This window comes from Mytilus californianus, unplaced genomic scaffold (genome assembly GCF_021869535.1).
Source record: "Mytilus californianus isolate M0D057914Y unplaced genomic scaffold, xbMytCali1.0.p SCAF_23, whole genome shotgun sequence".
Classification (NCBI taxonomy): Eukaryota; Metazoa; Mollusca; class Bivalvia; order Mytilida; family Mytilidae; genus Mytilus; species Mytilus californianus.
The window spans coordinates 480,823-507,050 of NW_026262672.1; the positions used below are offsets into that span (position 1 = coordinate 480,823).

A 26,228-nucleotide genomic window follows, 5' to 3' on the forward strand; every position below is an offset into this window, starting at 1 on the left:
GATGGCAATATTGGAACACAATGACTACAAAATTTTGTTCCCATCAATTTAGAGTGCCAGCATGTCATCTTTTTATTCAAAATATTCAATTGTAAACAAATATCAGTATTTTCATATCTCAGACTCACTCGTATAACACAATTATTTGTCCGCATCAACCAAAACTGACCATATTTACACATTATAATGTAAATCTTATAGTCGCATAGTAAATCAGTAATATTTTTATGTCAGGACAGATTGTATAATAATGATGACAGCAATATTGGAAAACAATGACTACACAAAATTTTCTGCATCAATTTAGAGTACCAGCATGTCCTCTTTTTATTCAAAATATTGAATCGTGAACAAATTTCAGTAGTTTTGATACCTCAGGATGACTCGTATAACAAAATTATTTGACCGCATCAACTAAAACTGACCATATTTGCTCTTTATTATGTAAATCTATATAGCCGCATAGTAAATCAGTAATATTTTTATGTCAGGAGGGATTATATAATACGAATGATAGCAATATTGGAAAATAAAGAAAACAAAAAATTTTCCGCATCAATTTAGAGTGCCAGCTAGTCCTCTTTTTATTTAAAATATTGAATCGTAAAAAAAAATCAGTAGTTTTGATATCTCAGACGGACTCGTATAACAAATGTATTTGACCACACCAACCAAAACTGACCATATTTGCACTTTATCATGCAAATCTATGTAGCCGCATAGTAAATGAGTTATATTTTGATGTCAGGATGAACTGTATAATACAAATGACAGCAATATTGGAACATAAATACAACAAAATTTTGTTCGCATCAATTTAGAGTGCCAGCATGTCCTCTTTTCATTCAAAATGTTGAATCGTAAACAAATGTCAGTAGTTTTTTATATCTCAAACTAACTCGTATAACAAAATTATTTGTCCGCATCAACCAAAACTGACCATCTCCGCACTTTATTGTGTAAATCTAAAAGTCGCATAGTAAATCAGGAATATTTTTTATGTCAGGACAGATTGTATAACAAAGATGACAGCAATATTGGAACACAATGACTACAAAAAATTTTCCTAATCAATTTAAATTACCAGCAATTGTCCTCTTTTTATTCAAAATATAGAATCGTGAACAAATTTCAGTAGTTTTGATACCTCAGGATGACTGGTATAACAAAATTATTTGTCCGCATCAACCAAAACTGACCATATTTGCACTTCATCATGTAAATATATATGGCCTCATCGTAAATCAATAATATTTGTATGTCAGGACGGATTGTATAATAAAGATGACAGCAATATTAGAACACAATGACTACAATATTTTGTCCACATCAATTTAGAGTGCCATCATTTCCCCTCTGTATCCATAATAATGAACCGTCACTAAAGTCAGTAGTTTGTGATTGTTTGTATTTTAAACAAAACAATTTAACGGCATCACCCAACACTCACATGACTGATTCATATACTTTATAATGAAAGTTCTCTTCTTTGAATAGTATACTGTTAATATATTATGTAGGTTGATTGAAATTGTTTGTAGGCTAACGTCCAGGGGCAAATATTTCATTCATGTCCAGAACGAGTATATTTTTCGGACGTCCCAGATATCATTTATAATCGTTATGTATGAGTCTGTCTAAATTGACGAGATGGTACAAATGTACATACTTATACAACACTTTATTAATATCCCTATATATACACTGTACAATTTTCGTTTGAACATTTGTCAAAACAGAATCTTAAATCATGTAAATCCAAGGCAAACAAGGTGAATTACGATTAAACATCTATGTATTGAATGCATAGAGTTATATTTAGGAAGAGACTGTTAAAAATGGGGAACGAAGCAACGTAAACCATGATGTTTATATCCCATCATATAAAAATATTTTTCCGATGTGTTGCATAACCTTTCTATCCGCCTCGACATTTGTAGATGTACCTTTTGAAAATAAATGCTACTCAGTAAAGTTATTGGAACTGATTTTTTGTAATTTAATAGTAAAAGTTAGTATTTCTAATTAAAAGTGTTTTTGAATTGTTCTGGTTTGAAGCACATATACGTAAGATATTAAGATAAAAGTCGTTTAAATAAAATAAATGTACAAATTTACACGAAGATTATTTCTTAATTTACACAATCAGTTAACGCGAAAAGTAAACGCGCGTTTACTTTCAAATGCACGTAAAAATACACTTGTGAAATCTGTAGTAAACATGGTAAAGGCCCGTTTACTTTTAAGTGCACGTAAAAATAAACTTGTGAAATCTGATGTAAACGCCCGTTTACTACTGACTAAACGGACACAGAATAAACGCCCGTTTACTCGGGTAGACATTAGAAATTTCCATTTTGACCGCGTTAACGTAATTATGGTAAACGCGCGTTAACTAGAAAACGCGAAAATTGAAGTTAACTAACGAAATATTGGCACGCGGCGTTAACTTGCATTTACTTTATGTAATGCTTGGTCTGCACCCAACTGTACATATCAATAGAAAGTTCATAATTGGGAAGCGGAAATCATATTTTTGTCGCAAAGCTTTGTTTTCAACCGACCCTCATTGTCAATTTCTAGATGTAAGTCATGATTTGTAATTTATGTTTTTATATTTAAAAAAAATGGTGCTGTGTAATTAAATTGACCACATTTGCAATGTAATTATAATTTATTGTTAAACATTACAATGTAATTGATCTTATCCCTACTTGAATACGACATTAATCTTGTCTGTTCCTGCCCGTTTGCACATGTACTCGAACAGAGATAACATGTGACAGCCAAGGTCATTGTTAAACGAACAAGCCAAAAAATACATCTAAACGTGATATCATTATTAGTCGTAGTCTTCCGTTGTATACTGTCAAATACGGAGAAAGAAAACTGTCACCAAGGTCACAATGTAATCCGTAATAGTAAGTTTCCCATTATCAACTCTTATGACAAATGATTCATAGTGGCAGATCCAGCACTTTTTATAAGGGGTGGTCCGCTGACTGACCTAAGGGGGGCCCGCTCCCGTCATGCTTCAGTGATTCCTTATATAATCAACCAAATTTCCCCACCAAAGGGGGGCCCGGCGACACCCCCCCCCCCCCCCCCCCCCGGGATCCGCCTATCATTCATATTTGAAATAACACATGACTTTCACTTATATCTATTGTTTAGAGGTTTTTAAAATATTTAGAAGTTTACTTCAATATTATGTTTCAGGGATTTGCATGAAGACAACTTTTCTATATATATATACCAGGAATTTACATTTTATGCATTAAACATCTTACATTTTTCATATGATTCTTTTAATAGGGGATTAAAATCTTTAGTATGTAGCCTACAAAACAAAAGCTGGACTCCTGGCATGGGTTAATCGTAGTCAGCTGTAATCGATTATGTTTTGCAATGTTATCTCATGTAATCAGTAATCGTGCGATTTATGATAACAAGTACTAAAGTAATCGTAATTTAATCGATTGCGATGTAAACAGAACAGGTGTAAGCATGATTACTTTTAGATTACATTCATATGATTACTTACTGATAACTAATTTTGTATATGAAAATAGTTTTTGATAGACATTTTAAGATTACACAATATTTTGAAAACATTTAGTTCCTATTTGATTTGTTGGTCAACATAAATGAGGCAACTTGATTTATAATGAAATTTAGAACTAAATTTAATTTTTTTTGAATTTGTATAAATTTAGTTTTCCATATATATCTTGATATGTGCTTGCTAACTATATCAATGTAAACAATTTTATGCATAATGAAAATATACTACTTATAACTTTATTGATTTTAACAAATTAAATTTAACTACCCAAGCTCACCTATTATTTGTCTAAACAAGTAGTAATTACCCAACACCTGTAAAACCATATGGATGTGTCAATTATATCCCCACAGACAATGAAACTACTCATTTGATTTTTCCTTATTTGTTCTGGTTATCGTTGACTGGGCAGTTGGCTAATATTTTTGAAAAAAACAATGGTATATCTTTTACAGAAAAGGACACTTTTAAACTTTACGCACATTGCACTGTTCCTAGTCGTTTGAAATCTTTATAGGATGAATACAGTCTGACTAATGATTCAAATAAACTGAATGGCACATTCCCAAAAGCCACAAATCGAGAATATAAAGCAAATATTATTTCCCTAACTTTATTGGCTAGATCATTTATGCTATAATTAAAATTTTCATTTCTACTAGGAACAGCTTCACAGTATTGAGATATATTATTCATACCATTGTGAAGCCCATCTTTAGTTTCTGAAAGTAAAATTATGTCATCTGCAAAGAGAAGACTGGTATATATTAACCAACTAAAGTGGCCTAAATTGATCCTCTAAAAGGATATCATTATTAAAAATAGTATATAAAGTAGAACTGATTACATCGTATTAACGTACTCTGTGTATTTAAAAGAAGATAGACATTATCAAAATAAAGGGAATAGTATGAACTGGTTTTTGATTACTTGGTATATAGTTTTGCCCACCACTAATTCAGACAGTTTGAAAAGAAGACCGTCTTGCCAAACAGAGCCAAATGCTCCCTTCAACTTAACAAAACATGTGTATATATTTTTATAATTTGTACGCTAATATGTATAAATCAAAGTTTTCAATGAAGCATTTTGTATAAGATTATTCTTTGGGCACATCTATTTTCGAGAGTTGATCAAAATTAAAAAACACAATGTTTGAAAATACATACCTAAATGATTTCCATAAATCGGAATGTTTCCCTTTGTTCAATCATATTAAAAGACAAAAGAAGATCTCGTCCTTTCCAACATGTAAACATTCTATAATGTACAAAAGTAAGTTCAATACAATTCTTTATAACGTTTATATATCCCTGAAGGTATCGATTATCAAGGTTTAAATTTTTCTTCAGCCTCGAAGGAGGTTAGTGATAGCGATATTCAGTATAAATTATCCAGTAAAAAATATGAAGAGCAAACAATGATTATTAAAATGTTTAAGAAACTAAGGAACATTTACCTCATGCTAAGCTGAGCCGAATGTGTTGACGCATTTAAAAACCACTAATAATCATACATTCAACATAACTGTGCTGTTCAGTTCTTTTAAGATTGAAGAGATAAAAAGGTGTTTTTAACTAGTTTAGAATCAATGGAATATTTATTTTAAAAATAAGAATATCATTCAATTGTTAGTTTGTAAATGTAAAATCGTATTATCTACATTCCCTTCTGGCAAAGTTAATAATAATATAAGAAATATGTGCCGAATATTTACGGCGAACACGTTACCTTTTCATGTTTATTAAATTACCTTAATTATCTTCAAGAACAATTATGTTCTCAATTACATTACTTATGCACTGAAAAATGTTTCCGTGACAGCTAATCCTACCCATGGCATCTGAAAAATATAACTTAGAGGTAAAAGGCAATTTTCGGATTCTTTCTCTAACTCTACAAGCAGTAAAATTATCATTTATCACCAATGCATTTTTCAGAAGTAATTTTGAAGTAATTGATACTGAAATATCAATATAGTTAGTACGTTATCAGCCCAATAGAGAAGGAAAACAAACCAGTTTATGGTCAATGTCATTAGATATGTCAATCAAGAAATGTCATTAGATATGTCAATCAAGAAATGTCATTAGATATGTCAATCAAGAAATCAGCACCATATACTTTCCAGAAAAGATTGTCCAAAACTTAAAAATATTGCTTTTATGCAATTATAAATGAACAATAGGAAGTTCATTAAAAATCAGTTAATACTCTAAGGTATATATATATATATATTACTTTGTTACATTAATTTGTCAAAAGCTTCGATGCTAATAACTTCTGCAAACCAATATTGTAAAGTTTATCCTTGCGCCAACAAATTAATTGTTGATTATTACTCTCATGGTATTTTCTGAGGTAAAATATCCTGGACTTTGGCATTCGAAAATCAATGAACAACCACCTCAAAATTAAAAGTGATGTTCTTCAAAATTATGCAGGTGAAATTTCCAAAAACAAAACATGTTAATATATTATACACATGTGTATAATTCGTACCATTTCGCAAAATCAAATCGGATTATCGCAATGTTGGCAAATACATGTAACATGAAGGCCTGTCTGTATTTACAATTTTGATAATGAAGTTGAAAAGGCTTTTATTCACCTGCCAATTGCAACAGTAGGGAACCTTTCGCCTCTCTAACTGAAAGGGGATTGAATTCAAATGAAAGATTTGAGGAGGTAATCATGATACATTGACAGGATACGATTTCGTCCACTATAATATTGCAAAACTATATACAAAGAATCTATCCTCCCCATTAATAAATGACTTTTTACACTGTGATAAAATTTGTGACGAAAAATTAAAATCTGTGTTTAACAATAAGAATATATTGACTATGTGTGAGTGTCGGCAAAGAAAATACTATGATCATTAATTTACTATGTACACAGTTTAGAAAACAAGAAAATTGCCGATTCTTGTAAACTGTTATTTTTCAAATAGTTTTCAAAATAATAAGTCACTAGTATACTATATGTGGTTAAATACACCACTTGCTTAAACAAACGTTTGCCTATCTGTGTCCGTTCATCTGTTAGTCTCGTTATATTAATAAGTTTCAGATTTAAGTTAGTTTGATATGGTAGCGTAATAAAACTTGCCATTTTAAACACTTGGATAAATTCGTACATAAAACATAATTAAGATTTTAATGATAAAATGGGAAAGAAAATGCAATCTGACGAATAATTTTGTTTCATAGGTAAATTTGAATTTATTTCATAGGCTTTGCAAATGTATTTTTCCTGCTGTACAATGCCCTAAGTCGTAAGCTGATTTGATTGTAACAATTGTTTAGTTTATATGTTAATGCAAAACAAGGCAACAACATATCAGCAAGTTAATCAGCAACTCTGTTTTTTCGACAGACAAAAAAAACGTTGGTTGACATACATAATTTGCTACCACAAACCTTACTTGCATCGCCTAAAGGAAGTAAGACTTATGATATTATTGGAGGAGCAAAACCATCTCCACATGTAACACAAAAGACTACAGATATGTATATTACCTATAAAGAAAACCATCTCCACCTGTAACACCAAAGACTACAGGTATGTATATTACCTATAAAGAAAACCATCTCCACCTGTAACACCAAAGGTATGTATATTACCTATAAAGAAAACCATCTCCACCTGTAACACCAAAGACTACAGGTATGTATATTACCTATAAAGAAAACCATCTCCACCTGTAACACCAAAGACTACAGGTATGTATATTACCTATAAAGAAAACCATCTCCACCTGTAATACCAAAGACTACAAGTATGTATATTACCTATACGAAAACCATCTCCACCTGGAACACCAAAGACTACAGGTATTTATATTACCTATAAAGAAAACCATCTCCACCTGTAACACCAAAGGTATGTATATTACCTATAAAGAAAACCATCTCCACCTGGAATACCAAAGGTATGTATATTACCTATAAAGAAAACCATCTCCAACTGTAATACCAAAGACTACCGGTATGTATATTACCTATAAAGAGAACCATCTCCACATATAACACCAAAGACTAAAGGTATGTATATTACCTATACAGAAAACCATCTTCACCTGTAACACCAAAGACTACAGGTATCTATATTACCTATAAAGAAAACCATTCCCACATGTAACACCAAATTATACAGGTATGTTCAGTCCTTGGATGGTGTAAACATCCCACTAAAACCATACAATATTACACCATTCACCATACACCATACACCCTGTGCCATTACACCATACATGTTACACCTTTGCGCCATACAACTTACACATAACACCATAATGCAATTTAATTTCAAAGAAAGCGTGCGACTACAAAATTATTTATTTATTTTAAAAAACGAATTTTGATCACAATATTGTAAATTAATGTATAAAATTAAAAATCAGTTCTTACCAATATTTTGCAGTTTTAAATGTCGTACACCATTCATTCACACCATTCCCGATCGCACGTTACACCATTACCCTTAGACCATACACCATAGCACCATACACCTTCTACCATTGCACCATATGCCATACACCATTACACCATACACGTTTTTTTTTGGGAAGTTTACACCATCCAAGGGCTGTACATTACCTATAAAGAAAACCATTCCCACATGTAACATCAAATACTACAGGTATGTATATTACCTATAAAGAAAACCATCTCCACCTGTAACACCAAATACTACATGTATGTATATTACCTACAAAGAAAACCATCTCCACCTGTAACACCAAAGACTATAGGTATGTATATTACCTATAAAGTAAACCATCTCCACCTGGAATATCTAAGACTACAGGTCTGTATATCGATGGGTTACTGCCAAAATGTAGTATCTGAAAATTTTTCAAATTTCAGTTTTTGTGTCTAATATGTAAATAAGTATGCGATAAATCATATATGTAATTATCAGACCAATACGATAAGGTTTGTATTTTTTATTGACCAGAACTAAAAAGTTTTATCAAATATACCACAAAAAGTCAACTGCCAAATAGTCACACATTCAGCTGAATTGAATTTTCATTACTTTATGATTTTTGTATATTGTTATTTTATCAGCAAGAACATCTTATCTGGAGATATTTTTTTTTCTTTCATACGGGAATTTAAATTAATTCTACAATTCATGCCAATATATATTATATAGAGATACCTGGTTTTGGCACTGCAAAATATTTTATTTATATTTAGGTTATGTAAGCCATAACCACACATCTTTAGATAATATGTTGCAGATGTTAAAATAAATTATGATCTGTAGAGACAGGAAACAGTAAACAAAGTTAACATTTTCTGGTTATCAGATAGTTTTATAAAGAATTCTTTAGCTGCGGCGTGTGTGTGTTATCCAGAAAACAGTTGTAAAAAGGAGTTATAGAAAATCTGAAATTGGAACATAGAAAAGGTATGTATGTATTAATTATTAGTTTCAAATATTTTAAATTTCTTTTATCAGTTATTATTATTAAGAACAACATGTATTGCATGATTATATATTTTTAAACATCATGAAGTGAAAGAAATTAAAATCCATTAAGTTATCTGCATTTAATCTAAAAATTAATGTTCAAAAATAAAGATTTAAATGTTATAAATTTCTTTTTAATTTCAATTTCTTTTTCAGCAAACTACAAGGATGTATGAATATAATTAAACAAAGTGGAATACACCCGACAAAAGGTAAGTTTGATAATGTATTATCTGTAAAAAAATATCTAGAATAAAGCTCCCCAAACCTTAGCACAGCAGTTTATATACTGTTATGTAATATTTAGTATACATGTATAGGGTATAAGGACCATATTTATCTGTGCCTGCAATGCTCAAATTATGACGCACCCAAAAACCCTACCCCAAACATAATTTGTTTACCGTTTCAGGGTGAATAGAAACCTCTTGTCTGAATTATAAATATGGTTTTATGTACAATCATCTTGCACACATGCACATCTTAATGTTTTGTGCAAACGTCTTGCAAAATATATAAAAAAAAAGTAAAAGGTTAAAATATCTCGTTGGAGAAACAAAACTATGTATATGCCACAGGAGGGTATAACAAACTTTTAAAGACTTTAATCTAGACAATGTTTACACATTAATGGCAGTATATACAGGTAGCTATTTGGTTATCATTAAATGTTGAATTCTTACAATATAAAAAAGACACAAAATTATGATATTAAATACATTCTATCAGCATTTTAATTAAGTATATTTGTATGTATTGGCAAATTTCATTTTGTTTATTTAAAATATTTGTTTTTAATTCATTTTAGACTTTCGACATGTCTGAATTGAATTGGTCATCTGATGATGAATGGACAACTACATCCTTAGTGTTATTAGCAACTGCAAATACAGAAATTAATACTGGTTCCTCTGTAGAAGAAACCAGAGCCGTATCAAGAACTTCAGAAACTACCGATACACATTTGGCCACTACCACTATAGTATTGACACCATCAACCGAAGATGAAATAACAACAAGGGAACTAAATACCAATATGATACCTGGTGAGGCTACCATTACAGCAATAACAGAAACCACCACTGTAGATACTACTACAACAGTAAGTACTACGAATTCTGCAGATACTATCATCTTGCTAGCTGCCATAACAACTGAAGGTGCGACAAATACCAATGAAACTGCAACTACTAATGCTGAAAATACTACAACTTTTTATGTGCCTGTTACACTTATGACAGATTCAACAATGACTACTAAAGAAGCGACTGTATCAGCAAGTGCAATGATTTCTGCACAAGCTGCTAGAATACAAAATAGCACTATTTCTAAAGAGGCGACAGATAACACAAAAACTGCAAATACTACTGCACAAAATAAAACTAACAAAGCGGTTATTGCAATGACAACTGCAGAAACCATTTCACAAGATGACATTGATACTACACAAGATATATCCACCAAAGTAGTGGAAATGGATACTGTGTCAGTTATAACTATAACAGATTTAGCAAACACTATTACAGACACTACTTCAACAGCATGTGCAATGATAACTACAGAAGCTACCACCACACAATCTAGCACCGTCACTGCAGAGATGAGAACTAATACCACAGCTGAATCCTGCACTATCAAAGAGACAATTACTACTGATGCAGAAATTTCGTCTGCAGCTGCATTTACGACAGAGGAATCAATCACCATGGTAGAGGCGCCTTCAATGGCAAATGCAATGAAAACTGCAGGTACCACCACACCAGCTGCCCCTACCAACGAAGAGTTGACAGCTAACACAGAAGTTGCAATTACTACTACATTAGATACAACAACAGAAACTGCAATGGCTAATTCAGCTGTAAATACAACAGGGGAATCAACTGTCACTGAAGAAGCTTCTTCAATGGAAATAACGATGACATCACAAGAAGCTACAACCACACAATCTGGAACTTTCGCTTTAGGCTTGCATTACCAAGGAAAAACTAAAAGGCGACGAAAGAAAGCAAAGAAATTAAAACAATGCGTACCACATTCTATGGATTGGCATATTGATAGTGAATCAAGTGACGACAATATACCACTGAAACAGTTTCAACGAAAACATGACCAAAAAAGAGCAACTGAAGAGATAGAGAGTGAATATGAGTCAGTTTATGAGAGTGGAGATTCCTTTAAACCTACAAAACATGATTATTACTCCAGTGATTCAAATTTATCCACACCAACAGATGATTCTGCTAAACGCATGGACAGGTTATTGTCAGAAAAAACAGAGACAAAAGCCAAACGGAAGAAGAATCAGAAGGATAGGCAATCGAAAAAGATCAATTCAAAGTCAGATAAAAACAAGATGAAACCAACATTAACACCCAATGAAAATCAATTAACTGGTAAAGGTAATTCATTGAACGAAACAAATAATTCAAATGCAAACAATCAAGAGAAGATAGGAACAACAAAAGACAACACAACAGTATCTTCTGAAGACATAGATCTACGCAGAGTAATGGAAATCAGTGAGCAGGTGGCAACGTTCAATGAACTAGCTATAGTACATCATGAACAAAGGTTATACGATTTACTTTTTGTAAATGGTTTGCAACGAAAACCTGTATCTGCAGATGGAAACTGTTTTTTCCAGTCAACGCTTCCACATATACCAAATACTTATTCAGTTCAATCTTTACGCAGAACCTTATGTGACCACATTATTGATAATGCTAAGGAGTATGTTGGATTCTTTGCGGTGTCTGATTTGTCTGAATCGTTTGATGAAGATATTTCGTGGATCGACTTTAGTACAGAGATTGACGAGCTTTCTGTAAATGGTAGCTGGACAAACACAGCTGCTGATCTTTTGCCTTTAGCCTTGGCAAACTGGACTGGACAGACCGTCAAAATATTTTCAAGTTTGTCTAATCAGACAATTTTAGACATAACTCATTCAGTAAAACACAGTAAAAATTCTTCATGTGAACCGATTACTTTGGCTTATTTAGCCTCAACCAATAACACAATACCTGAGCATTATGATGCTTGTGTAAAATTGGGAACAGCAAACAAACCAAGTAATGCGAACCAATTAAATCAGAGCAATTCTTGTCATGAAGAAAGTGAAATAACAGAAAACATCAACAGAGAAATATCAAATGAAGAAGGCCCAACAATTGACAACAATCAGCAGAGTGAAAACTCGGATGTGTTGTATACACATGTACAGAATGGTACCCCAGAGAAGCCAAAAAGAAAAAGAGGAAGGCCAAAAGGAACACCACCAAGGAAAGCTCCAAATTTCATTACCCCACCTAAGAAGAAATTATTCAAAAAGCGAAAAGCAATGCCAGAAACATGGAAAAAAAATATCAGGAAAAAACTCAGACTTTCGGGCAAAGAGTATATATCCCTGAAGGGCAACACCATCAAGGAGAAAACGTTGAAACTCAAAGACTGTTCCAATTGTACATTTAAATGTAGTTTAAATGTAAAGGATGAGCAACGACTTCAAATTTTTCGGGGCATTTTGGTCTCTTGAAAACAATGAAAGGAAAAAGGATTTCATTGTAACTCATACAAATGAAAAGAAAACAAGAACCTATATTGATAAAGGAAATGAACTTGTGAAGAAAAAGAGAAATGTTCATAGATCGTATTCCTTTAAGTTGGATGGAGAGCAGATTACAGTATGCAAAAAAAACTTCTTGACGACTTTAGGCATTAGCAAGTCATTTGCTGAGCATGCTCTACAAAATCAGTTGGGTGGAGTATTTGTTGGCAAAGATAAGCGTGGGAAACATGAACCACATAACAAAACACCAAAAAATGCACTGGAAATGGTATGAAAACATATAGAATCGTTCCCTGTGGTAGAGGGGCACTACACCCGTAAAGATTCAAACCGAAAATATTTAGGAGCTGACTTGAACATTACAAGAACGTATCAACTATACTTGGAACATTACAATGAAGAATTACCTGAAAAGGAAATATTTAGTCAGGCTGTATAAAGAAAAATATTCAGCGAGGAGTATAACTTCTCATTCCGTGTGCCCAAAAAAGATCAGTGTGCACTGTGCGTAAGTTACTATCAAGACAGGGAAAATGATACCCTTACTCCTCAGTTGAAAGAAGCATTCAGTAAACACCAAGAAAAAAGCCAGAGAAGAAAAGAGAGTAGACAAAGAAAAGGCAAAGAATTCTAAAGAACTTTTTGTTGCTACGTTCGATCTGCAAGCAGTTCTGCAGACTCCATGCAGTTTAGTCAGCCAACTATATTATATGCGAAAACTTAGCTGTTACAACTTGTCTATTTACAATCTAGCAAATAATAATGCCACATGTTACCTTTGGTCAGAGATAGATGCTCAAAGGGGCTCGTGCGAGATAGCAACTTGCCTATATCTTCAATTGTTATCTTTGCCAAGCAGTGCAAAGCATGTTATTTTTTATTCTGATGCTTGTTCGGGACAAAACCGAAACCAATTTACAGCTACATGCTTATTATATGCAGTTACTAACCATCCGTCTATTGATACTATTGACCACAAATTTTTGGAAAGTGGACACACCCAAAGGGAATGCGATAGCATGCACTCCGCCATTGAGTTTGCAAAAAAGAAGACTGAAATATATGTTCCACAACAATGGGCAACATTGGTAAGAATGGCACGGAAGAAAGACCCATACATGGTTGTACCATTAAAATTTGGAGACATTTACAACTTTAAGAAGCTAACAAAAAAAACTATGAAATACAGAAAAGATGACGTAAATGGGGAGAAAGTTAACTGGCTGAATACCAAATGGCTCAGATACACGAAAGCATATCCTGATAGTATTCAGTTTAAAAATGACTTCGATAAAGACTTCAGAATTCTCAAAGTCAGTTCAACTAGTAAGAGGGGACGTCAAACCGGGGACAATGTACTTCCCAAAAAATATACATCCAGACAACAAATTTCAGCTGCTAAGAAGAAGGACTTAGTCAGTCTGTGTAAAAAGGGCATTATTCCAAGTGAATACCATGACTTTCACAAGTCCCTGCCATCAAATAGCAACATTGAAGACACACTTGCTGAAACAGATGTAGAGGAAGAGAAATCTGATACTGAACAGGAATGAAAGTGACAGCTGCCCTCTTCTTAATAAAGTTTTATACAACAGAAACTGATATTAGTACATAATATTAAAAAGATTTTAAGTTAGCATTTAGGTTACGATTTATGTACAAATAAATTTTAACTAAGACTTTTTCTGTATGTTGCCAAGCACTTTTCTAAAATAAAGTAATTTTATCAATTAAAGATATGATTTTTATAAAGTTATAAATTTATGATAAACATTTTCCGATTTTAACTTGCATAAAGTTTTCTGCAAGCTTTAAGCATTATCATCTTGTTAAGATAATTATAATTTGTTTCAGTGAATGTAAACATGAATTAAATGTTTTAAAACAAATCATTCATATTATTATTATTTTGACGCACGAAATTAATAAAGTGTTATTTTCATTTAATGTAAAAATAAAAAAGAAATCATGATACATACTGATATTTTACAACAAAGTTGAACATTTTAAATGTAATTATACTAAACTTAAACATGTTAAAAGTAATAAGTGTTTAATAGTTATGTTTTTCATATGTCAAGCATAATTCATTGTTATTAAGCAGTGTTTTTATGTATTATGTCTTTTTGTAAGCTAACATGAATACATACACTTGGATTTGATAAAGAAACAATCATTTGAAAACTTGTGATTATGAATTGATTGTTTTCTTTTTATTAAACTTTCTATTTTAAAGATAAAACTTAAAACAATGTAGTTTATGTTAACTTTTCTAGGAATTTTGACATTTTTTTTTATGCCAAATGAAAGTAACTTTTCATGCATTTTGTAGTCATTTTTATTTTTATTTCTTTTAAAAAAATATTACTTTGCAGAAAGTCTTATATTTCTATAATTTGCTTATCCATTTTTCACTATAAATACATATATTGTTTTTGTAATGCTATGGTCAATTATCTTCACGTACTACACAATTGTACGACACAACTATTATTATATTAATAGTTTTGAACTGCCAAAACAAATTATCTTACTGTAGTATGTTTACGCTTGCAAACATCTGTTTAATATATCAATAAATTTATCAGCAGAAAGTGTTACACCTTAGTACTCTGTAATGGCATTGACATCTGGTATTAATCAAAACAAATACATTGTGCAAGCAAAATTTATAGTGTAAATCAATTAAATTATCCATAAAATAATAATTACCACTAGAGGGGAGATGAAATTTTATTAACTATTCTTTATTTTACATAACTATAAAATTTCAAGCATTTTATTCAAAGGATAATTGAAAATTTATGTTTTTTTGATTTCCCAAAATGTTGAAATATTCACATACGTGGTTTTGGCATTAACCCCTCGATATTACCTATAAAGAAAACCATCTCCACCCGTAACATCAAAGACTATAGGCATGTTGTAGTTTCAAATTGACAGCTACTTTCATCACCTGGTTTAAAGACGCAGCGTTAGTGATTGTTCAGAGTTTTTTTATGCGCAAACGTCTATTCACTGCATTAACAAACTCTAGAACATTTGATTTTAAACTCTGTTCTTAGAATTTCAGAAACTAAAGGTAATTTAATGTAACAATGATAGTTTTTGCTGTATTTACTTTAACTTTCCATGTTTCACAATATAAATACATTGCAATTCAGCAAAGATGACAGTGTCATCAGCATATAATAACAAATACAATTTGAAATAAACTTCAATACCATCGTTATCAATTAATAGATTTGACAAACATCATTTAAACCACTGTAAGCAGGTGACATAAACTCGGTGAGATCATTGAGGAAAATAAGAGAGGCGACAATATTTACCCTGCCTTACACCAATGTTTGCAAAAAAATTTGAACTGAATTATTACATGTTGAATGAACAATACATCTATTGCTTCCCACTCCACCATTTGCAAAGAAAAGTTATTAACTTCTACATAGTTATACTAGACATTTGCCATATTTGTAAACTTTACATTTTTTGTGTGATTTTCTTTATAACTGAAATTCCACATTCTTCTAATATATGCAAATTATTGAGAAAAGTTTAATCAGCATTGAGAACATTGCAAACATCAATTATATTATTAACAATAACAACATATTCATTAACATAATTGAAATGTGTATTTAAATCATCAAACAAACAGATCAACAATAACATTTTCAATTTCACTAAACATATAAACATCACTGTATGATCTATTCTCAAGGAGGGGGATATACACAACCCCAAATAGTTTTTTATTAATCAATAGTTTATCATTTACTGTAAACCATAAAACACAATGTGAGCCAAGACTCCGTTTTGAAGACCGTACTTTGACCTATTATGGTTTACTTATACAAATTCCGACTTGGATGGAAAGTTGTCTCATTGGCACTCATACCACATCTTCTTATATATTTTATCCTCTTCTTCTTCCAAATATAGTATTGAAATTCCATGTTGATCAGGCCTGATGGATTAAGTATACAATTATCAATTCTGAAATAATTACCTCTGGATTATTTCAAGTGAGTCGCCCTTCTCAGCTGACAGCTCCTGCAACCTTGATAGCTGCAGTCTCCTTAGATTTTCCTTGGATAGGTGTATTTTTATGGAGTCAAGTTTAAGGGGGAAATTCTTTATGCAGGCATTAATGTTTTATATTTATAACACCTGATGCCTGCCATCTGTCAGTGCAGATCCTCTGACAAATTTTGACATCATATTACCATAAAACAGCTTTTATTGACAAGAAAACAAACCAAAATGATCATATCTCTTAAACTGTGCAATGTTTTAGGATGAAATTTGAAATTCAACATTGTGAAATGTCAGTAGGCATGATCATGATAAATATATATGTTTGACAGGGAAAATGGCGGCCGTTTTGAATCAAGATGGCCGACACTTAGTCAATTTCCCCGAAAAAAAACACCTTTTCTTTTATAACTCTTGACAATCTTGGTATCAAAATAATGGTCTTTAATCCATCTTTTCATTGCTAATGATGCATATTTCATTACTGCTATCAATAAAGAACCTTCACTGATTTTATTGATAATACACAGCTTTTAAAATTTTCCGTTGCTTAAAAACTGTACATAATCTCAAAGAGAGCATGTTGTCATGATGTGGTGTGGTACTAAGTTTCAATAACTGATTTATTATATGCTGATTCACAAGTCCTATCCAATAGATATTTTGACTGGCCTAGCTAAAAAGCATTTGCTCTTAATACTAAATGTTACATTCAAACTAAATCTAACTAAAGATAGAGCAAATATCAATTTTCAAATCTAAATGTGGATATTTCTTTTTAATAACCAATAACATCCTGTACTTCAACATGCTGTCTACTGAACCAAAACATTGTGAGATTTCCAAGGGCTATGTTCATGTATATACTGATATGATTTTTCAGGAATATTAATTTCTTTATATTCAATTCTCAAAAAGAGGGTGGCTTAAATCAAAAACTAATTTATAATACTTGCTTAAGATTTTATTAACAAGAAATTCTTTCTATTTTATTTTCATCATGATATATGTTTATATAAACATAAGAAGATGCAGTTTGATTGCCAGTTAGATAACTCCCCATCCAAAACATACATAAATGTTAAGTTAATAAACATGCATTTAGTTATTTCCCATAACCTCTTATAAACACAAGCAACAATTTAGTGAATCATTCAACTGACCGACCCTTGAATTTAAAGAAAATTGAATTAGGTTCTTGAAACATTATTCGTTTTTTTTCTATTCTTTACTTATCATTTACTGAATAATAAACTAATCCATGCATTTAACTATAAAATGTTGGTCCAGGTTGTGGCAAGTTCAGAGATTGATCACTTATTTTCATCACCATTATTGTTTTACATGCAAAATTAACATGCTAAACAAGAGTTGAAAATTATATTCTAAACTAAACCTGTTCCAATATATATTCAAAAGAACATTTAAATAATCAATTGTTTGATATTATTAGTACTAATAATAGTATTATTACATGAAATAACAAAAATTATTACTGAACACTCCTTTCCTCGTGCCTCTTTTGGAACAGGTTCTTAAGATACATTTACATTTTGATCTTTCCTTTTCTTTTTTTTTATAAGACAGATTTTTTGTAAAATTTTCTACTTTTGTTTTTCCATGAAAATAAATCTATCACTTGGAGATTTTATTCTAAAATGTTCATTATCATTTGAAAAATCTTCTTCATTCTCCTTCTCTTTTGAATGACTTGAAAATTTAATTAATATCTTTAAATGAGATAATAGTTCTTCAAAATTAAACTATATTATTTGTAGAAAACTGGAACAATGTTTTGTCATCAGTGTTTGTTTTTAAAACGTTTTTGTGAAATTTAATTTGTGTTTTAACAGCTTCTGATTTATCTTCACTTCTATTACATTTTTTGCTTTAAATCTTTCAAATTTAACCACAACCCTCCATATTTTTGAATTTCCATAGTCAAAGTTTGAACTTCTTTCTGCTTTTTCAAAGCCTTTCTCTCTTTTTCCTCTTTCCTTTGCTTTAATAAAAGCATATAACTAGTTCCATTTCTAAAAGGGAAAATCCATTCTTTTCCTTTTTTACCTTTGTTTACCACTCCATTACACTATAGTTCGAACGGTTTAACAATGCTTTTTTAAACGTATTTTTATAATTTCCTGCTACGAAACTATGGGTTTTAGACCAATTTATGATCGATTTAATGCATTAAATGCTTCTTTAATACTTTATTACCATCTGAAGTGTTAAATTTTTCATATTGGCTATGGAACTTGTACATCTTTTACAATATCTTGTAAATTTAGTATGAAATGTCTCCTTCATTAAACTGGCCCAAAGACCATTTTAAACATACACACATAGCATAACATTTTTAATCTGGTCGTAAGACCAAAACTGGATAAGTGACATTAAAAAAAATTAACACCCATCAACAAAATCTTAATAAATAGCAAAACGTTAGTCCGCAAATGTATTGAAGAAATATTCTGGTCTTTCGACCAAAAAGAAAGTTGCCCAAACGTTATACATATATATCATTCTGGTCTTTAGACCAAATATTCATGTATTTTCTTATTCATTGAAAAAAAAACAACCAAACAATAAAAACCCATTAGTATTTTTGATACTCATAAACTGGTCCTTAAACCAAAAAAGGAAAATGATCATGTAGTTTCTTTCTTAAATGAGTTCTTTGTATTGACTCTTGTTATTAAAAGAAAATCATCAATATCACAACGAATAAAAGGCAGATAATAAAAAAGCAAAACAAAGATGACAAAAAGAAACAACTGGGATTTAATGTCCTTCCAATCAATCTGAGTCTCTTATATGTTATCAATAAGTAACTACTAAGATATTTTTGGAGAATAAAACAACTTTGGATTTTATTAATCATGTTAATGAAACATTTCAAATGTGTTCGGAGCTTGTAATTACAACTGACAACTGTCTGAATAATATATAAGTTGGTTTGAAATAGAAGGATAGATATGTGATGTAACAATTCTTTCCCAAATACTTAGAAATATTTTGAGGTAAAAAACCAGCACTAAATACAAATATTCGTCTATCAAAAAATACATGAACAAAGATTCTAAAAGAAAATATATCGCTAAGTATAATCTATGTTTTTGGTAATAAATTTTAGTTTCAATAAAATAAATATATGAAGAGTAAATTTTTCTGGTAATTTCTTTTATTATATTCTTCTTCCTTTTCTTTCCTTGGCATGTTTTCTCTGTAATAGAAGAAACGATATATTAACATAATTTTGCTTAATGCATATTCATCCTTTTTTTCTTTAACTTGAAGATATCAATATGAGGGTCGTAATGGCGGTACCTTCATGACGAATCACGGTAAAAATTCTTGCCAAATGTCGTAAACAATAATTTTTGGTGCATGACGATAAAATGTACACTTTCTTTCAGACGATAAAAAAAATCAACTGATTTTGACGAATCACATTACCTTATTTTCCAAAAATAACGTTAACGTTTGTTATTTGAGACCTCCGACAAATCAAGTTAAACTTTTTACCAATTTGACGCTAACGGTAGCCGGAAATGTCCGTATGACGACTGACGGTAAAGGACATTCCTACCTTCCAATATACATTAAAATTTCTCAAATGATAAAATAAAATACAAATAACATAATACCTTCTGATTCTTTTCTGTTTCCTTTTGGTTTCCTTTTTTGTTGTTTTGGCTGTACTTGCACCTGAAATGTAAGAGTTCATGTAGCCAAAGTTAAACAGGTTTGAACAGGTCACGTTTCTAAATAACATCGAACGCAGATTTTTAAATAAGTGATCTTTGAGTAAACATAATACAGAAGACGGGAGCGAGAAAAAACACCCATGTCACATTGTGTAGCGTGATCGACCTCTTAATATTGCAATGATTTCCTCAGAAACAAATGTTATAATGTATATGAGTTGTTCTGAAGTTGGAGCGAGATGAATGTTTTTTTTAAAATTTTGCTCCATGTTGAAGGGTCACTGTCATTTTCAGATGAACAACAATGAGAGCGCTGTTCCTTCGATTTTTATTTCGTGACGTATATATAGTGTTTGTGTGTCCTATGGAAAGCAAAATATACGGACAAATTTATCACTTCGACTGAAAGCATTATTTATATTGTGATGGCCTGCCTTTTTTTTTATTTTTTTATTTTTATACAATGAAACTGGAGATTAAATTAATTAATATGTTAAAAGAAAAATGTGGAACCTTCCATAAATAAGAACTAGACAGACTTACAGAACACTCCTCTCGCTCATTTTCCAATAATCTCCTTAATTCTGCTGGAATGTCTTGATCAACCGAGGGCCCTTGTTTTTTCAATTGTTGTTTGGGTAACAACGGAAGAATCCATTTTGCCTTTGATAAAACTTTTGTCCTTCTGTAGGGCAAGCTGTCTCTAATTTTTTCTAGATGAGCAAGAAATCCGCCCCACCACTGTTTCTCCGTATGTTCTATTTGATCAGTGAAAAGACATTGCCACTGTGGTATTCTAGATTTTATTTTATTTACGTCTATCTTCTCAAACTGAGGATTGATAACTTTCGGTATTCCCTTTGGTAAATTTGGTCTTCCAGAAATGAGTTGAATAATGCCATGTTCTGTTTTCCATTCGCTGTCTTGGAAAGCTTTGTATTGCATTTTCACATTATTTGTTGCTAAATTCCGGATAAACTTATAATGCAAAGGTTTAGTATGCTTTCGAATGTCGTTAAGGCTTGATGTTATCCATGAACGAATGTCATAAATGGCTTCAACATCCTTAACGTTCGGAAGCATCTCCTTTAGACGAGGCATAGTTTCAGCATCATTCCTACGAAGAGTTTCAGCTATTCGACTAAAAGCAGCATCCACATCTTCGTGTGTATGTCCAACTGGTAAAAATGATAAATGCACCTGAAAAGAAAATTTGCTATTCGTAACAGTACAGTAGTTGGTGATTTAAATACGCTAACTTTTAATGCTAGAAAAAACTAAATCATTAGTGTGTAAAATGCTAAATTGTTTCAATTTAAAATCAGGTTCATCATGATGAAATAGTATTCCTTGTATAATAAGAGTTGACCATACCCATCTTATTAAAAGGCAGTAAACAATACATGTATGTGAATAAAGAGCTGCGCCAATAGCGCGTGATACGCCCGTAGCATTTTAAGTTCCAGTCCTCCTAAATGTCATATTATTAATTTATCAAAAACCATTAAGGGATGTTATATTAACAGATACAAACCAGCCATCAAAGTTTCATGAATCTGCACTAAGCAATTTTGAGTTGTTGTCCGAAAACTGAAAAATCCCCCCTTTTTATGAATAAAATCCCACAACTCGGAAGCGTGAACGGTAAAATTTATGAAAATTGAACGGGAGCATACTTCAATAGATATAAACACTTCACCAAAGTTTCGTGAAAAATGCTCGAAGCATTTTACAGTAATTGTCCGAAAACTGGGAAATACCCCTTTTAAATGGATAAAACCCCTTTAACTTGAAAACGTAAATTCTAAAATTTATAAAAATCGAAAGAGAGCTCACGTCGACACAGATATTTACAATTTACCAAAGTTTGATGCAGATTGTTATTGTCCGACATGTTGACAACGGACGGACGGACGGACTGAAGGACAGCGGTATACCATAATACGTCTTGTAAACGGGTGTATACAAACTGAGCGAATAGCATATTACAATATATATGTGTTAACTTTCTGGTTAGAAAGGAGCTCCATCTAAATCATTAAGATATAAATGGTTTCTATTCAATATAATTATCACTGGGAAACATAATTCTAACTAAAATCATAGAAGTATTTTACGTCCATGCTAAAACCTCGTAACTTACATGTTTAACCAAAAGTCCCCCAAAAGTATCCCAAAAAGGGGGTCTTCTAAATGAATGTTTTACAGACAGACGTACCATTAGCATGTTCACTATTATAATCAATGATACATGTGTGCAATTTCACAGAGGTTATTTTAATGGATAGGCACTAATTAATGTGTCAATTGATCATATATTTTCATTGTCTGGTAAGATATGTGTATATACAGTGCACTGTTCCTTTTATCTACTTGATTTGAATGACCCCATGTGGTTAGCATCTTTATTTGTGGAATTAATCGTTTAATATCTTATTAAGATGTCACAGATTATATGTTGGATATATTATATGACAAGAGGCTGCGTTTTTCAACCTTAGCCCTACATTTATCTTCAAATGTTTATAATTAGTCCCTCCTCATGAAAAAAAACCCCATTAAATCAAAGCAAATGATTGTATTTATTTCTCGCGAAATGATGATACAATTTTCATGTATTACATTTTCCGGGATTTATGGGGCACACGCCCTTATAATCATACAACCCCCTCCCCGGTATAGGATCTGCCTATGCAATTATACTTAACACTTACCACAGTTTTAACCCTTAAACCAAACCGTTTTAAATAGTGCAATAACCACACCGTTTAAATAGAGCAAAACATAATATTTATTTCTTGAACAATACTAGTATTAACACATTAAAAGCTTATAAAAATAGCGAAGCAGATCCAGATTTGAAGTGAAGAGGGAAGACCCAAACAAATTTGCATAGCAGAGGAAAGAATTAAATTAAAATACATTTTCACGATTAAGGGTGCACACGCCCATAAACCCACACCACCGACGGGTAACAGCCTCTGAAAATGAAGTAACAAGAATCGCAATAATTTGTAAATTGCAACTTACCTCATTGAAAATGCGTTGGTGAACAAGGAGTTCACAAAAACCCAGTACATATCGATTTTTATTTTCTCGCCAACAATTATCTGCTTGCAAGTACAAAATAGGCGGTAACTTGTTACCCTACAAGGACAGAAATTATAAAATTACTTCAGTATCGTATCTTACCACAGTTTTAACCCTTTAACCACATCGTTTTATAATAAAGGTCTTATAATCACTCGTAATATTCCGTAAATGGCTCCATAACAATTCATTAAAACTATTAAAACGGTCGTAAAAATAACCAAATCGTAAGGATTTGTGAATTTGTGCGATCCTTAAGGGCTCGTTATATAAATCCGTGGATGTGAAGTGGTGCAGGATAACTCAGACCGTCAATAGGTCATCTCTAACCGTCTACAAAGTCAACTCGGATAGGCCGATTCAGACAAAGAATGAGAAGAGAGTTGCTACTTTATAAATGATTAAACCAGTGTCTATGAAGAAGACAATTCGGACCGAAAATGAAAATGCAGTGAGATTATAAAATGATAAACATATATCATAAAAATAAATTCAATTTATGGATAAATCAAGTTTGTTTAATGAATTAATAAAGATTGTATTCAAAATATTGAATCGCAATGATGAAGAAGAATTACGGATTTACATAAAACTTTTTTGAGGGCACAGCAACTGGTTTTCAAATGCAACAAGTTACAATGGATATATGTTAAATATAACATTTAACCATTCAAATAGCACAATCTCAGTTTTTTAAATTATATATATCAGACGAACTTATTTGTTTGGGGGTATAAATTAATTTTTTTTCTACAAATTAAAAAGATATGTAGAAATGTGGATCACAGTAAAACTCGGGGGACCACTTCAATACTTAATTGATATGGTGTGCCGATTGGGATCTGAAACCCCACCCTTTACATATAGTTTCGATGATTTCAAAAATATTACTTTCCATCTATTGCCTAGGATAAATGTAACTTTTCCTCATATTGGTATGGTTTTGTGTTGGAAAAGTGGACGAAAAACAAATTCCGTGATAATGGATGAAATTTTAATTTTTCAGCTTAGAGCTCAAATCTGAGACTCGGCGATTCCATATGTAATGTTTACTTACGGCGAGACTTTTGGCTATGAAAAAATACAGGGCGTTTCATATAACAAGTAATGGGAACTCTATTTACCTTATAATTTATTTCCGATAGTTTTCCAACCTATTCACATATTTTCAAGCTGGAAAATGTGACCAATTCCAGCGGCACGTCCTATCACTTTGTATATAATGGAGTGCTTACCCCCACCCCACCGGCGGTCTCATATGTAATGACAGATCAGATGTTTAAATTGTGAAGTGTCTTACTTACCATAAGTTTTGAAATCTGGTAAAGAATTAGCATAAGGATATTCATGGTCAGATTAGAGTCATGCGCATATTGGTTCCAGTCGAGAAAGGTGAAAATTTATTTTGTCCATGGGCTAAAACTCCGGTGACATGTGTTGTTAGTTGGTCAACTTTATTCACAGCCTGCAATAAAACGTGTATATAAACTTACAAGTAAGACTTTAGGAAGAACCATTTATATATACTCGATTTAACAAATATATATACAAATAATGCGATGTTTAATGGGTCAATGAGACAACTACAGAAAAAGACCAAAGAAAAAGGTAAATAAAATGGTTTACTATACTAAAGAAGTATAAAAAAATAATGATCTTCAAGGCAAACTAAAAAGAGGAAGTCTATATAAACTGACAAAATCAAACGCTGTCTACGGAACTAGTGAAAAACAACTGCCATTTTCCTAGCTTGGTACACGAATTTGTGTCGAGATCGTCAGTTTGCAAATAACTTCCTCTTAAACTGGTGCTAGGGGCCGTAAAACTTGCAATGAGATGTGTTTTTTTGCTCCGTGTTGGAGAATTCAATTTAATTTAGAGATGAAGACCAGCAATAAAAGCGCTATTACTTTGCGTTTGTTTTTTGTTTTGTGTTGTGCATGTTCTGATTTTATGTTATGGATGGATACCAAATATCCGTTCTTTTCTATTTATGTAGAATATGTGTACTTTGTCGGAGCTTATAAAATTAATTTGTACGGGCGTAAGAAACAAAACGAAATGCGAGGCTCGCCGAGCCATTTCCGACAATGTACATAAATTCATTGTTTTTATCATGCAATTTACATCCGCAACTTTAAAGTTTAATATTTTGAATCCAAAAAGTTGTCTCTGATTTTTCAGAGAAACCGACATAGTTTAAAAACGCGGACCGCGAAGAGAACCCCAACAAAAACTGTTACAATAAAAGAAATATTTATTTACATAACCGTTTGTTCTCTAAGGATGAGGAGTAACAGGAGACTCTATTTGTAGAAAAAAAATAAAGTAAAAACATATTTTCTGTTTTTTTATTTGTGTAATAGTTGGTTGATTGCGGGATAAAAGCTTTATACGTCAAGAAGAGACATAACGTTATCTGGTAACTTCTCCGTATGCTCAAAAATGTTTTAACAATGTTTTTTGGTGTTGATATTTGAAATAAAGTGAAACACAAGTCCGTATATACATATGATAATTGTATACATAAAAATTTCACTCAAAATAGATTGATTGATTGATTGTTGATTGCTTAACCTCTAGTGCGCTCGAAAATGAAAAAGTTTGCATGCTAGAAGGTACAAATAATATCTGCATAAATCTTATTCCACACCAAACTCTATAATTGAAAGAAAAACTATGATGTTCGCACATTTCCGAAGAGGGAATTTTCTGTTATATAAAATACGTGACTTACCTTTGCCATTCGACCAACAAAGTGAGGAAGATTCGT

At 31.7% G+C, this 26,228-nt stretch overlaps 1 protein-coding gene and 1 pseudogene across 1 annotated transcript; one reads left to right on the forward strand and one right to left on the reverse strand.

Moving 5' to 3' along the window:
* The first annotated feature begins 9,869 nt into the window (after positions 1–9,869).
* On the forward strand, positions 9,870–17,550 carry LOC127732251 (uncharacterized). The gene is made up of 2 exons (XM_052241332.1): positions 9,870–11,579; positions 17,542–17,550. Exons 1-2 carry the CDS (start codon positions 9,870–9,872, stop codon positions 17,548–17,550), a joined length of 1,719 nt encoding a protein of 572 aa, XP_052097292.1.
* Positions 17,551–19,001: 1,451 nt separating this feature from the next.
* LOC127732252 (uncharacterized) overlaps positions 19,002–26,228 on the reverse strand; it is a 29,773-nt pseudogene continuing 22,546 nt past the window's right edge.

Coding starts and splice junctions, on each gene's coding strand:
- LOC127732251 (XM_052241332.1), top strand. CDS start 9,870: ATGTCTGAATTGAATTGGTCATCTGATGATGAATGGACAACTACATCC.